Below are 16,046 nucleotides of genomic sequence, written 5' to 3' on the forward strand. Positions count from 1 at the left end.
TTTTGCTAGTTAAGTATATACGTGGAACACAATATTTGGAATTTAACGATGTGCGGTCAGATTGCAGTTTGAGTTGTGTTGGTGATTTCAATAAGTTAATTTTCATGTTTAAGACTTGTTTGGATTAAAAGTTAACTTTGGGCTCAAGAAAGGAGCTGGCCCAAAAGGAGGCTCGAAAGGGAAGATAGCCGAAGCCCAGTCAAAGCCCAGAAGGCAGAAAGGGCCTTTTCTGACCTGGTGCAGCTCATGAAGACCACTTGCTTACCTACCCAAGGGCCAAGTGGTATAGACTGATCAGCTACACAGCCCATAAAGTACTTTATGATGGCAGTACATGTAAAAAAGCCGATGAGTCATCACCCTCAAACCGCATTCGGGCAAGGCTGCTGCTACAGGAAGCCAAGCCGAGTTGTCTATATAAGAAGAAAGAAAAACCAGGAATAAAGATACTCAATCAAACAAACAAATGCAAGCACAAACTCTGCCCAAAGCCAGATTTGCCTTCAAAACAAAGCTGTAGTCAGCCTTCATCCCTTTCGGGACAAGCCTTCATCCCTCTCGAGATAACCCTCTCGGGATAACCCTCTCTTCAACCCTTTGTAATAGCTCTGCTACCTTGTTCAACCTTGCTGTAGTATCGATTCATCTTTTGTAATCTCTCTCTCTATCCCTCTAAGTTTTCAGACCTTTGACAAAACTACAAAGATAGGAACCTGCAAGACGAGCAACCTTACCCGATAAGCCTTGCCCGACGAGCCTTGCCCGAAGAGTCTTGCCCGACGAAACTTGCCCGACTAGACTTGCCCGACAACGCCCGACAGCGAAGCAGAAGCCCGACAGCAGCCCTCAACCGGCGCCAACCTTTAGGGGAGCTGTGTGCTCGTCGACCAGGAAACATCCCCGACGGAAATTCCTGACGCAAACATAGTTTTGGCACGCTCGGTGGGATCTCAATTGGATCAGAAGATATATGTCAAAATGCCAGAAGGTTTACAAACCACGTTACTACAAATGTTGCAAAGGTTGGAGAAAGCTTCCACAGGCTTCTAGAAAAGAAACAGACCTGGTTCCTCCCGAGGGAAAGAGACTTAAAATCAGCCCGCCTGAAGAGTTGGTGGTAGACAAACCTGCAGTTCCCTTTTCAGAAGTCCCTGTAAATATGATCAATATGACATGGGCTGAGAAGGGAAAAGAAAGAATTACAAGGGAACCAGAAGAGAAGAGATTGGCTGAAAAACCTACATAAGGGGTGATTAAAACACCCAAATATCCAAAAGCAGCCATATCAAGGGGATGGTTATGTGCAGTAAGTGCCAATGTGAGTGTGAGCTCGAAATTCCCCCGGCTGGAGTCCTTATTGACCGTGAACTAATCAGGAGAAAGGAAGAAGACGTCAGAAGAGAAGCCCGCGAAAAGATTAAGCAGGCAACAAAAAATGACACTTCTCGAAGCGTTTTTCAATGACTAGGAGGTGATTCCCAACCCAAAGCTTTGTCAGAAGTATTTCGAAACCATGAAGTTTCTGAAGAAGCAGAAGATATGGAGGCCAAAATACGAAAGGGTACAGATCATCCTCAATGTGGCCAGATGGGGAGGGAAATCAAGAGGATTGATGGAATGACCAATCCTGTTAGAAAAGAGCATCCTGCCCACCTCGGGCGAAAATGGTACGTAGTCGGGAAGAACGGACAACCTACCAAACCAATAGGAGCCTCCATGGTCAGGAGGGTTCAAAGGCAGCACAAAGCCTACATAAATGCCCTGAAGACCCCCACAACATCCGAATCCTCCAAAAATCACAGGTTGGAGAAAACAGCATCTGGGGGAAGTAGTCAGCTCCGTTAGAGAAGTAAGAAAGAGGTGGAAAAGGCTAACAGCAAGACAGAAGGCGAGGGGGATCACGTGCCGTAGAGCTAACACCCTGGGAATATAGGATCTTGAGGAGAGCTCAAGAAGATCTAATCATGGTGCCAACCCCTGGATGGAAGCCAGAGCCTATTTGCTTTGGAACTATTTCATCTGAAAAGAGACCCCCTTCTCTGCCATTGGTGGATCATTTTGGTGAAGTTCCAAAACAAACATTGTATGCGGACTTGAACCAACAGCAACAGGAAGGGGCATCAGAACCATTACTTCCAGCTGATGCGATGGCCTGGTTGGATGAATTTATGGACCAGATTGGGGACAATAAAGAAGATCCGCCCGAGCCTAGTAATTTCCATATCAACATGACATATGTGTTGTCCGCCACGTTTGGTGCCAGACCTGATCAACCCTCTACTATGGAGGGTGATTACTTGACAACTGAGCCAATGATGGCACAAGTCAATGTAGAGGTAGTTGAAGAAGAAAGCTCGGGCAAGGCTGAATCTTCAGAAGCATCCAAAGGCGGTCCTCTAAGGATTTACACAGACGAGATGGTGTTTAGCCGCCCGAACAGCTCGTTGGCCAATCATCTGAAACCCATATATGTTACAGCTCACTTAGAAGGTGTGCCCTTCAAAAGAATTCTAATTGATGGAGGAGCAGCTGTTAATGTGTTACTGGCCAAGCAGATGAAAAAAATGGGAAGAGGCACGGAGGATCTCATTCCCACAGACCTCACAGTCTCTAGCTTCTCAGGCGCTATCACTAAGACTCATGGGATATTGCCTCTAGAAGTAGATTTGGGATCTAAAAAGATAATGCTGGCATTCTTTGTGGTGGACTGCACTTCCACTTATGGGGCCTTACTCGGAAGAGATTGGATCCACCAAAGTTTGGCCATACCCTATACTCTTCATCAACAAGTGGCTGTTTATCATGAAGCGGGCATAGAAGGACCAGGCTTTTGGGAGATGGTAGAGGCCGAATCACGACCATTTCTCCCCACAGCTAATATTGTGGAAGCAAGTTTCTACAACCCCAATGTAGGAATCTTGAAGTGTTCAGGAGCTGACGAGAACGACCGCCCTACTAAGGTGACGGCCCAAAAGCTTTTGGAACAAGGAATGCTCCTTACTAGAGAGGAGTGGGATATACCTTGTATCCTCCCAAATCCCCTACACCATCAATGACTGAACAAAAGAAGAGAGATCAGGTAATGGAAGTCAGATCCCTGATTAAAAGACTGTTGGTGTATGGGAAGGGAAGAAGGCAAGAAAGGGAGCTCTTGGACAAGGAAGAACAGGAATGGCAGGTGGGAACTTCAACCAGCCAGCATGAAAGTAAGGAGGAATCTTGCAGAGAAGAACTGGATAGGGCCATTCAAATGGCCGAGTGCATATATGATCTAGACGGGCCAGATGACTTGCCCGAGAGCCCGGAGCTGGTCGAATTTTTGTGTACATAACCGGATAAGCCACCACCAGAAGTCCAGGATCCTCTGGAAGTTATTAATTTAGGAACAGAGGAGGATCCGAGACCAATACAGATCAGTGGTGTATTGGGGGTTGATGATCGGGCAAGGATTGTTTGCCTTTTACAAGAATTCAAAGACTGTTTTGCTTGGCATTATATCGAGATGCTAGGGTTAGATCCAACCTTGGTGGAACATAGAATGCCCATCAAGGAGGGATATAAACCTGTCAAGCAAGCACCACGGAGGATGTCAAAGAAGATAGAAGAAAAGGTCAAAGAAGAGATTGAAAGGCTAGTGAAAGCTAGCTTTATCAGACCAGCCAAATATATGGAGTGGTTGGCCAACATCGTACCCGTTTTAAAAGCTGTAACAAAAGCGGTACGATGTTGTGTGGATTACAGAAATATTAATGGCGCTACACCAAAGGATGAGTATCCCATGCCCATGACCGATTTATCCATAGATGCAGTAGCAAAACATAAAGTCCTATCTTTTATGGATGGGAATGCCGGGTATAATCAGATAAAGATGGCTCCAAAAGATATACATAAAACAGCTTTTAGGTGTCCCGGTCATGTGGGGGCATATGAATATCTGGTCATGTCATTCGGGCTCAAGAACGCTGGTGCAACTTACCAGATGGCAATGAATGCCATCTTTCATGATCTAATTGGCCAGAGCATGGAGGTATACATCGATGACATAGTGGTAAAGTCCAAGACAGAAGGATAGCATCTGGAAGATCTCAGACAGACATTAGCAAGGATGAGGATCCACAAATTGAAGATGAATCCAAAGAAGTGTGCGTTTGGAGTAAGAGCGGGCAACTTCTTGGGATTCCTGGTGCATCAAAGAGGTGTAGAAGTGGATAAGAACAAATCTCGGGAAATAATGGAGTCACCTTCACCCACCAACAAGGTACAACTCTAGAGGTTACTGGGCAAAATTAACTTTTTGAGGAGATTCATTGCTAATTTAGTAGGTAAGATCCAGCCGCTGTCTCCTTTACTAAGGTTGAAAGATAAAGAGAAATTTGAATGGGGACCACCGCACCAACAGGCCTTTGACAGCATCAAGGCCTATTTAACTTCTCCACCAGTGTTGGTGCCACCTCAAAGGGGAAACCCCTTGAAGCTGTATATTTCTGCCTCTGAAAAGTCAATCGGGAGTTTGCTAGCCCAAAATAATGAAGGCGGGAAGGAGCAGGCAGTGTACTACCTCAGTAGAATTTTGACCGAGGTAGAAACAAGGTATTCCCCGGTAGAGAGATTATGCTTGGCTTTATATTTCATTGCCAGTAAATTAAGGCATTACATGTTACCTTGTCACGTGCACATCATCGCCAAGACATATGTGATAAAGTACATGTTGGCAAAGCCAATGCTCACAGGAAGGATTGGGAAATGGATTCTAGCTTTATCGGAATTCAGTTTTCAGTACGTACCCCAAAGGGCAGTCAAAGGTCAAGCAATTGCCGACTTCCTAATCGAGCATCAATAATCTCCAAGTGAGGTGATCAATATCCCGGGAAGCTTAGAGGTTACTAGCATTTGGATCCCACCGAGAAAAGATATTTCGGGCAAAGAAGACTGGGTCCAGCAAGAGATAAGAAGAGTAGCTGGTCTCTGGATCACTCATTGGAAGTTGTATTTCGATGGATCCCACACTCAGAAGGCTTCAGGAGCGGGAATTGTAATTGTAAACCCTCAGGGAGTTTATCATTATTATTCATTTCTCTTGGACTACCAAGGGAATACTAATAATCGGGCAGAGTATGAGACCTTAATTATTGGTCTGGAAATCTTGATGGATTTGGGGGCAGTAGAGGTAGAGGTCTTTGGGGATTCAGAGTTGGTAATAAACCAGTTAAATGGGGAGTTCAAGTGCAGACATATTACCATGGCGGGGTATTACTTGGCAGCTACGCAATTATTGAATTTCTGGGATTCTGAGATATCGGTCAATCATGTTCCCAGGGAATCCAATTTAGCGGCCAACGAGATGGCACAACTAGCCTCAGGAGTGCCAATACAGGAGAGGAAATATGGGGTAGATGTCGAGATCCAAAGGAGAAACCTTCCTTCCATCTTAAAAAGGGGATTCAGTCTAGATATAATGGTGCTAGAGGCCGAGATAGAAGATTGGAGGTCACCTATCATTCATCATTTGAAGGATCCTTCCTCGCCTACAAGCAAGAATGATAGACAGCAAGCAACCAAGTATGTCTTATGGGCGAAGAACTTACTAAGAAAAACTCCAGATGGGTTACTATTGAAATGCTTGGGCCAAGAAGAATCCATGAGGGTAATGGCCGAAGTACATGAAGGAGTATGTGGAGCACATCAGGCTGGAACGAAGATGAGATGGTTGCTTAGGAGGTATGGTTATTTCTGGCCCGACATGGAAAAAGATTGCAAGTCTTATGCCCGAGGTTGTGAAGAATGTCAGAGGCACGAACCTCTCCAGCATGTGCCCTTGGTACCTTTAAATCCAGTGGTCAAGCCTTGGCCCTTCAGAGGGTAGGCGATGGACTTCATCGGGCAAATCTATCCAGCTTCTAGCAAAGGGCATACCTTCATAATTGTAGCAACAGATTACTTCACCAAGTGGGTGGAAGCATCAGCAGTAAAATCCATAACTTCAGCCACAGTCAAGAATTTTATCGAGATCAAGATTCTGCACAGATATGGGGTGCCCGAAACCATAGTAACGGATCGTGGGCCATCTTTTATTTCAAAAAAAGTTGAGGAATTCGCAAGTAAGTACAAAATAAAGATGATCCAGTCCATTCCGTACTACCCACAATCAAGGAAGAAAATATCGGTAATATCGGAAATATTGGTAGTCCGAAAACACGGAAATATCGATGGAAAAATCGGGATAATATCGATATCGATAAAAATTACATGGAAACCACGGAAATTGTAAGAAAAACTTGGAAATTTTTAATGAAACTTTGCAGGATGGTTATTTAGTCAATTATCTATTAGTTTATCACAAAAAATTGGAAGGAAATGCATTGCATGATGGATTTAACTGATTTAAGTTGATTATATAGCGAGCTGGCAAATTTTTCACTCTTTAAGGTTCAAATTTTTCACTCTTTCCTGAAATTATATATTTTCACTTTTTCCCTGAAATTGAGTCCTTTATCCTAATCTAATCTGGACCCTCAGATTAATTTATATTTTCACTCTTTCCCTGAAATTATATAAATTGTACAATTGAGTCTTTTATCCTAATCTAATCTGGACCCTCCATCTTGATTCTCACTCTCTGTCACGCTGCCACGTGGCAGACCACTAACCCTCACCCTATCTCTCTCTCTTTTTTCCCGAGTCCCTCTCGGACCCCTCACCTCACCCTATCTCTCTCTCTCTTTTCCCGAGTCCTTCTCGGACCCCTCACTCTCTCTCAGTTCTCAACTCTATCTCTCTCTCGAACTCTCATTCTCTCACCCCATTTTCTCCGGCGCCGACTCTGGCTTCGGCTGGAGTCGGTTGCCCTTTCCCCCTTCCTCCTCCTGTTTTTCTCTTGTTTTTCCCTTCTTGGTCTGTTCCTCTGTCTTTTCTTCTTTCTCTTCTTCTTCTGTTTTTCTTTTTGCTTTCTCCTCTATTTTTTCTTTTCCCCTGCATCTTTTCCCGATCCAGCCATGTCCTCTACCCACCCCCAGCGGCGATCATCCTCCTTCATCTTTCAGATCCGGCATGCAGCTGCTTTCAAACCGCGTTTTGCTGCGGTATTTCGAGAGGGTGCGTTGAGATCCGGCATGCAGCTGCTTTCAAACCCAGTCGTCGACACCACTCCATAACCGTCTTCTAAACCACCTTGTCCAATGGAGAAGCCGTATCGTTAGTCCCAGTCGTCGAGTCGTAACTGTCGTGTCATAGCAAATCAACGGTTGTGGAGAAACTGAGCGGAGGCAGCGGACACCGGACGATGGATCGGAATTCATCGTAGTCGTCGGTGAGGAGCACGACGTTGTCCCAGCCGTCTTGGATTCGTGAGGAAGACGACGTTCCCAGGCTCCTACTTCTCTTCTTCTCGGTTTGTAATTTAATTTTTGTACAGATTTCGAATTTTCTGCATGTAATTTCATTTTTGTACTGAATTCGATTTTAGGGATTTAGGAATTAGGGATTCAGTTCATTTGCTTTGAATTCGAATTTGGGGATTTAGGGATTCGATTAATTTGCTCCAGCGTTCTTCTCCGATTTGAACAGTTTCAAAATATCGCGATTGTTTCAAAAATATCGCGATATTATCGATAATATCACGATATTTTGCCGAAAACAATTTGGATAGTTAAAAAAATATCGGAACCCCAAAAAAACGATAATATCGGCGAAATATCGCCGATATTATCGATATTTTCTTCACTGCCCACAATCAAATGGCCAGGCAGAAGCCAGCAACAAGATCCTGGTCAACATTATCAAAAGGATGGTGATTGATAGCTCAGAAAAATGGCATGAAAATATATGGAACACTTTGTGGGCATACAGAACTTCTAAGAAAGCAGGAACAGGGACAACTCCTTATGCTTTAACTTTCGGGCAAGATGCAGTACTCTCCGTGGAAATCAATATGAGTTCTTTAAGAATTCAAAATCAATTTGGATTGCATAGTGAAGAGTATGTCGAAGCCATGTGTCAAGGAATTGAAGACTTGGATGCCGCCCGAATTGAAGCTTTGAACCAGATTCAAGAAGGAAAGCGAGCCGTTGCCCGAGCTTATAACAAAAAGGTGAAGATGAAATCCTTCAAGGAGGGAGATTTAGTATGGAAGACAGTCATCCCTCTAGGAGCTCAGCTCAGGGGCTTTGGAAAATGGAGCCCGACATGGGAAGGTCCTTTCATTATTAATCGCGTTTTGGATAAAGAGGGATACTACTTGGCGGACCTTGAGGGAAACAGGCATAAACATCCCATTAATGTTAGATTCTTAAAGAAATGTTGTCCTACGTTGTGGGATGTCAGAGACTGTTATATCGAAGAAGATGCGAGGTAAAGCAAGCTTCAGGATATCAATGTGCAGTGTATATTTATCAATCATTCAAGAAGATGGAAAGACAAGAGTTGCTGAGATAATATATATTTCATTTCGACAAATTGATGAAATTTACAAAAGGTTCTAAGCCAACGCATTACAGTCAATTCTCTTTCTGGATGCAATGGGATCTTCAGCTGATTTTCCGATGTCTTCATGGATGGAACCCGATTAGATGATCGGGTTGTGCGGCCAACATGGGCCTGGTAGAGGATCCTCAGACAGGACCATCGCCGTAGGTGATGGTCAAGCCCGATTTATCACCGTAACAAGCGGGAAGACGAGTCTGCGAGAGGAAACCGTTTGACCAAGGGTGTTGGAGATAGTGGGGTGTTCGACCAAGGGTGTTGGAGATAGCAGTCTTTTGATGAAAGCCCTTTTTTCTCACGAAAATAGAGTTTTAGGAAACCCCACTCAACGCCTAAGGAACCCATTGCTCAGTTTCTGAAACGCTCGAAGATGATGGAGGAGAAGGCTGAAGAGGATTTGATGGCTTGACAGAAGAGATTTCGAGCCAGAATTTATAGAGCCCCAGGGGATAGTTCAAAGGTCGTGAGAAGAGCAAGGGGCACGGGGTTGCCTTCATCTTGTCTAGAAAACACGAAGTTCCAAAAGATTGAGATACACGCATGCGGATATTCAATCAATGATGACACCTGGGATTCCAACCTTAGCATTAATTGAAGGGGGCACTGTTTGGATTAAAAGTTAACTTTAGGCTCAAGAAAGGAGCTGGCCCAAAAGGAGGCTCGAAAGGGAAGATAGCCGAAGCCTAGTCAAAGCCCAGAAGGCAGAAAGGGCCTTTTCTGACCTGGTGCAGCTCATGAAGACCACTTGCTTACCTACCCAAGGGCCAAGTGGTATAGACTGATCAGCTACACAGCCCATAAAGTACTTTATGATGGCAGTACATGTAAAAAAGCCGATGAGTCATCACCCTCAAACCGCATTCGGGCAAGGCTGCTGCTACAGGAAGCCAAGCCGAGTTGTCTATATAAGAAGAAAGAAAAATCAGGAATAAAGACACTCAATCAAACAAACATATGCAAGCACAAACTCTGCCCAAAGCCAGATTTGCCTTCAAAACAAAGTTGTAGTCAGCCTTCATCCCTTTCGGGACAAGCCTTCATCCCTCTCGGGATAACCCTATCTCTAACCCTTTGTAATAGCTCTGCTACCTTGTTCAACCTTGCTGTAGTATCGATTCATCTTTTGTAATCTCTCTCTCTCTATCCCTCTAAGTTTTCAGACCTTTAACAAAACTACAAAGATAGGAACCTGCAAGACGAGCAACCTTACCCGATAAGCCTTGCCCGACGAGCCTTGCCCGGAGAGTCTTGCTCGACGAAACTTGCCCGACTAGACTTGCCCGACAACGCCCGACAGCGAAGCAGAAGCCCGACAGCAGCCCTCAACCGGCGCCAACCTCCAGGGGAGCTGTGTGCTCGTCGACCAGGAAACATCCCCGACGGAAATTCCTGACGCGAACAAGACTAATAATTTCAGAGAAAGAGAAATGTAAGTGTTGCATGCATATAAGGAACACAAGTGTAGAGAGCTTGTAGCTAACTAGTTTTTGTTTTCAGGCCCAAACATAGACCCTGTCCAGTCAACCACTCCGCTGCCTATGTTCTGGCTTCTGTCACATAAACTAGCTTAAGCTAGTGATGAGTCAATTTCATATTATATATTTCAACCTATTTTTAGTATATTTTGGTAGAATTTTGATACTTTGCTTTATATTTTCAATATAGGACATTCGACTTTCTTTAGAGCAAAACGTGATCAAACAGACGAATTTTAGAATGATTCAAATTGGTGGATGTACATGTGTCCCTTGGCCTGTTCGTGTCAAAATTTAGAATACCAAATGGTTATTTTTTGGCGATGGAATAAAGAAGTAGTGCGCGGTGCTGTAAAGTGATGTTTATGGGCTTAATTGTGATTTTTGGAACCCAAGATGACCTCTGGGTTCGCGGCCTTCTGGAGAAGTGTTTAGAATATTCCAAGCTTTAAATCTAGCTATTTTGGGCCAGTTTTGGAGCTGATATGGGTCCAAAACGTGGGTATGCAGATTTTCAGGCGAATTTTACCATTTAATTTAGGGTTATGTTTTATATTTTATTTTATTTATTTGGTTTCCTAATCTTGTTGGAAGACCTTTTATTAGGAGGATTTAATTTAGTAGGTTAAATCAACTTGGCCGGCCCTATTGTTCTTGGACTTCTTCTCCGTGCAATTTTTGAGAGAGGAAATTGGCCTGGCGTAGAGATTTTTCAGACTTTTACATTCAAGGTGTTTTTGATCTTTTATTATTTCAATACAATTTATGTTGATTAGTTATGAACATGTGTAACTAATTCCCTTTTTGTTAAGGTGAGGTCATGAGTCTTGGAATGAATATGTAGTTTTTTTTTCAATTTGGTTATGATTATATGCATGCAGGTTTTTGAATTATTAATCACCGGTCTAAACTAATGTCTTGATGATTCACGACCATTAGGATATTTAGAAAAATAATTTGATACAATTTTGGTCGGAGGTTGGTCCCTAAATTTTACGAAGGCTTCTTGTGGTTAATATGTGCAAGTTCACTTAGGATGAATACCATGTCTTAAGGGTTGCATGGTTTTTCAAAAGGTTTCACAAAGCTTAATGAGTCATGCATGTATAGATTTGATCTGAATACTACAGACGGATTGCATGTTTGATATACGCTCTATATTGGGGTTCCAAGTAGGCATATATTAGGAAAATCTAACCTTCGAAATATGCATGTATAGGTCATAAGTAATTTGAAGAACTATATAAAATTGTTAAGGTGACGGCGGATTCCTAATGCTTTCTCAATTTGATTTCTAAAAACTGTTTCTTTTTCATAATCTTTAACATTGCAGATTGTTCTAGTCTCTGTTATTAAACTCGTTTTTTACTTAATTAGGTCATAAAATCAATCATCCTAAATCTTTGCTTTACAATAATTAACTGAAATTTGGTTTGATACGAATTATTTAATAATCTTTGTGGAGAACGACCTTGCTAGCTCAAATTATTTATACTACAATATCCTTATCATTTTTGCAAGTATTATAGGTGTTTTTAACCATTTTGCGCGTGTGGTAACCTTTGAAATATGTATTATAGATAGTTTCAGCACAAGTTTCTCTAGCTAGCTAGTCGCAGCATATTCGCTGCTTATTCGCCAGAGTATCTTCTTGTTGATGTTGATTTCCACTGCACATCGATCACACAGAAATATCATTAATTAAGTTACGCACTTATAAATGGTTAGTTGAGTAGTTTAGGATGGTATGTCTGTATGCCTGCACTCAAGTTCAACTCCTCATACCTATAAATTAGAGTCGTTATTTACCAGAATTACAGTTTGAGTGGAATTTAAACTCCTTGCAACTCATGCCCAAAACGTTTCCAAATGGCAACCTATATTTCTGCATCTGGATTAATAAGAATGTATTAGCATGCCACGTATTTTGATCATCACACACTAATGAATCATATGATTTATTGATGATTAGGCGTATAGCACTAAGTAAGGCCTAGCCACGCACGAAGTTTTCCACTGTCTATTTTGCATCCTTCATATGAGTGCACTAACTACATATATAAGTATAACATTTAGTCATATGTCATAATCATTGCATTTTAAATGTGCCATGTGTCTAACTAATGCAAATAACACGTAAATTATGTTAGTTGATCAGAACAACGTCTTTTCTTGTTAACACAAATTAAAATCGCCCTTCTAATAAATTAAAACTGTTTAAAATATCATTTTGTAAGCCATTTAATCCTACGGTCTAGTTGTATTTGTTTAAAAATGTAAACTTAGCTCGGAAACTTGACATAATGTATTACAACTTATAAATGTATGATTCTACTACTAATAACATTGATGCATTTTGTGAACACCTGATGAGCTGTGCAAGCAGTTAAGTTGAAACAATACTGACGTGATTAATAGGAACATTAGCCCGATCTGAAACTAGTATCTATCTTCATCTTGTAAGAAGTGACCTTAAGTTTAAATCTCGTGGATGAAAAATTTATACCAATTTGTTCCTCCACCTTTAAAGTAAATATATTGTTGCATAAAATGAAAAATTTTGTTGTCACAAAACAAAAAGATATGCACGTAATACAAAGATAGATCCCATGCTGATGCTGCTTCGGTAAGATGAGATCGTCACACCTACATTGATATGATTGAGGGAGCCAAAGTGCATGCAAGCTAATCTCTAAATTGTCACTCACGCGAAGTAGACAGGGAAGCATATATGATTCATTATATGTATAGGTCAAATCAGATTAATGATCCTCATGGTAATAGAGTATTTGCAAGATTGTCCATGTGTTAAAAAATAAAAATTTAAACCCTCGTGGTCACATATTGTTAGCAAATTTAATCCAAAGTGAAACTTCCATCAAATCGTAGTTAGATGCAAGGATAAAAATGTCCAGTCATACTTTTGTCTTCTACTGCTTGTCTTCTTCTCTCACATAAATTGAACCACTTTGTCTTCTTCTTTTTATATTCGTGTTCGTGATCCGATTTCCTGAGATTGATATGATTGAGGGAGCCATAGTGCATGCAAGCTAAGCTGTAAATGGTCACTCACACGAAGTAGACAGGGAAGCATGCATATATGATTGATTATATGTATATGTAGGAATTACGCCATTTGTCACTCGAAGCGTATATTTGAAGAAAGATGACAAAGCCTCTCTCCCCACTAACACACGAGAGATCAATATCAATCGATTTAGAAGGAAAATGTTTTGGGGTAGGTGAGTGAGTCTGGTAGTGGGATTTTGTGGCCTGAGATTTTCAGCATCTTCCAAAAGCATGACATGTCGTTGTAATTGCTTATAGCTTGCAAAGCAAAGTCAGAGTATGATGTCGTTGTAATTGCTTATAGCTTGCAAGGCAAAGTCAGAGTATGACTGTCTGAGAAGCTTCGATATGCGTTAATTCTTATCTTTATGTTAATTTGTTAGTTGTTTCACTAATTGAAAGGATTGAAGGAATGTGTTATTTAAGAATTCACGACAAGGTGCCAAATAAGTAGTTGACATGGCTCCGAGCATAATTCAACTCAATATAGTTATGATTGCTTTTTTATCTGATAAGGATACGAATAATGATAATTTTCCTACTATTTACTAGGTTTACGATTGCTTTCTTGTTTGTTTAGGATTCATTCTTTGTGTAAGAAGAAATTTTGGCAAATTATGTAGCCTTCTTGACAAATATGAAGTGCTCTTATTTATTTTCAATCAATGAAATAATAGTCAGCATTTGTAATGAGGTTGTTCTCTTTTTTTTTTCGTCATTTGAATTGTTTTATTACAACTAATAGTACCACTTTAATCTATACTACGAAGAGTGAGAAAATGATGAATATTGTACAATTGGTTGAAGAAGAAGACTCTATCTGTTAAAACAATTCACCACTTATGCTTATTTTCTTTTTAACAATCTAATCATCTCAAAAGAATACTCCATAAATTGTTGAATATAGAAAACACCAAGTTAGTCAATATGGTAACCGACAGATGAGTTAATGGATAAACTATTATTCGGTATAGCTTAGCTTTATCTAAATACATCATCACATTAATCAATTGGCATTAAAAATATGGAATAATAGTTTATGCCAATAGTGGTGTTCTACATATCGAAACAGTTGCATGGCTATAGAATTCCCACTGCGTCAGGTGTCATATATTTTGCTATTGTGATTCGTTCTCTCAAGTGAAAATGTTGCTTACGAAGACACATGTAAAACTCATCACCACAAACTAACACTACTATTTGATTCATTGGGAAATATATATTAATAGAAAACTAATGTACTCGTTGTGGCATTCGTGTATCGATCCAGCACAGAATTGAAGTGTGAATGCATCTTATTGGCATGGTCCCATTTTTTCTAAGTATATCTTTAGGACCATTGGAGTCAAAAGTGGAAGTGGACTTATATTCAACTGCAAGGAATTGCATGAGGACAGGAACAAAGGCATCACCCACAATACCACCACCGTCACACCCAACAGCCACCACCACCGCCAATGCCACTAATAAAAAACCGTACACACGTTTTGATTATTATTGATGCACAAAATCAGTAAGGACTTTGGTACAATAGAAAGTGTTAAGTTTGTGACATTCGCTAGATTGCTCTGGTCATTAGTATGAATAAGTATGTAAATGGATAGAGATAAGGAAGCAAACACAAGATGTAACTGGTTCACCCAGATTGGCTACGTCTACGGAGTAAAGGAGTTCTCATTAATTGTGAAGGGTTTACACAAGTACATAGGTTCAAGCTCTCCTTTAGTGAGTACAAGTGAATGATTTAGTACAAATGACATTAGGAAATATTGTGGGAGAATGATATCCTTTTATAGAAGAGAGTTTCTAGCTTTGTTCTGACATTGATACGTGTCGTGTTGTGATTGGCTTCTGATGTTGACATGTGTCGCACTGTGATTGGCTTCTGATATCGACACGTGTCGCGTTGTGATTGGCCTCCTGGTTGGAGGGAAACTCTTATGGGTCCTTGATGGTATAACGTTGACCGGTACTCGGTAGTTTCGGGATTGATCAAGCATGGTACAAACAATTATAATTTAGTAAGTGCAAAAGGAAGGTACTAGAATATTAATGTCTACAAAGTTCGGATAGTGCCCTTAGCTTTCTGATGCCTATATATAGACACCAACCCTTAACCTTGTCTACTCACAAAGTATTTGGTTTCTCAAGATACTTCACTCACAAGTCTCAACCAACACATTACACTAAAGAATCACATTGATCTCAAGAACAATCTTAACCAACGCACATTGAGTTTTTCAAGTTTGAATATGGCCAGCACTAGGGTCATTGGTGCTGCATTCTTGGTTTTGCTACTTGTGGAGCTCTCCTTTGCTGCTAGACCGTTAAAGGCCAATGGGGGTGGTAGTGGCGGCGGCGGCGGCGGTGGAGGTGGTGGAGGGGGTGGTTCAGGGTATGGTATTGAAGGTGGAGGCGGAGGCGGTGGAGGTGAAGGAGGCGGCGGTGGTGGTGGACACGGTGGTTCTGGGTCTGGATATGGGTCCGGTAGTGGTTCTGGTTATGGGTCTGGTGGTGGGAAAGGAAGAGGTGGAGGTGGAGGAGGCAGCGGTGGTGGTGGTGGGGGAGGAGGTGGTGAAGGCTCGAGTACAGGAAGTGGGTCAGGTTATGGAAGTGGAAGTGGAAGTGGCTATGGTAGCGGAGGTGGCAAGGGCGGTGGTGGTGGGGGCGGCGGAGGAGGTGGTGGTGGCGGTGGTGGTGGAAGCGGCCATGGTGGTGGTAGTGGCTCTGGTTACGGGGAGGGTTATGGGTCTGGATATGGTGAAGGAGGTGGGAATGATTCACCATGAACATGATCACATTAATTACATGAACTATTCCATTGTTAGATAATTTACCATCTTTGTCCATTCGTAACTGAAATAAAATGCTCAGCTTCAACATCACTTTATGAATACGTGGTCGTGGACATGTCACCCTTCGATATTAATCACATTGTCACTCCTACCATGCTATTAATACAAAAGCTCTATTTTCTTTTGATAAACTTATTAGACTAGATTCTACTTATCTTGAATGTTTTTG

The 16,046-nt window shown here is 41.6% G+C and overlaps 2 protein-coding genes across 2 annotated transcripts; both read left to right on the plus strand.

Moving 5' to 3' along the window:
- The first annotated feature begins 3,868 nt into the window (after positions 1 to 3,868).
- Positions 3,869 to 5,863, plus strand: LOC139197654 (uncharacterized). The gene is made up of 3 exons (XM_070825594.1): positions 3,869 to 4,027; positions 4,400 to 4,590; positions 4,849 to 5,863. Exons 1-3 carry the CDS (start codon positions 3,869 to 3,871, stop codon positions 5,861 to 5,863), a joined length of 1,365 nt encoding a protein of 454 aa, XP_070681695.1.
- Positions 5,864 to 15,274: 9,411 nt separating this feature from the next.
- On the plus strand, positions 15,275 to 15,811 carry LOC103438865 (putative glycine-rich cell wall structural protein 1). Its single transcript, XM_029104837.2, has one exon. The coding sequence runs from the start codon at positions 15,275 to 15,277 to the stop codon at positions 15,809 to 15,811; it is 537 nt and encodes a 178-aa protein (XP_028960670.2).
- Positions 15,812 to 16,046: the final 235 nt, after the last annotated feature.

Source organism: Malus domestica, chromosome 07 (genome assembly GCF_042453785.1).
Source record: "Malus domestica chromosome 07, GDT2T_hap1".
NCBI classification, from domain to species: domain Eukaryota; kingdom Viridiplantae; phylum Streptophyta; class Magnoliopsida; order Rosales; family Rosaceae; genus Malus; species Malus domestica.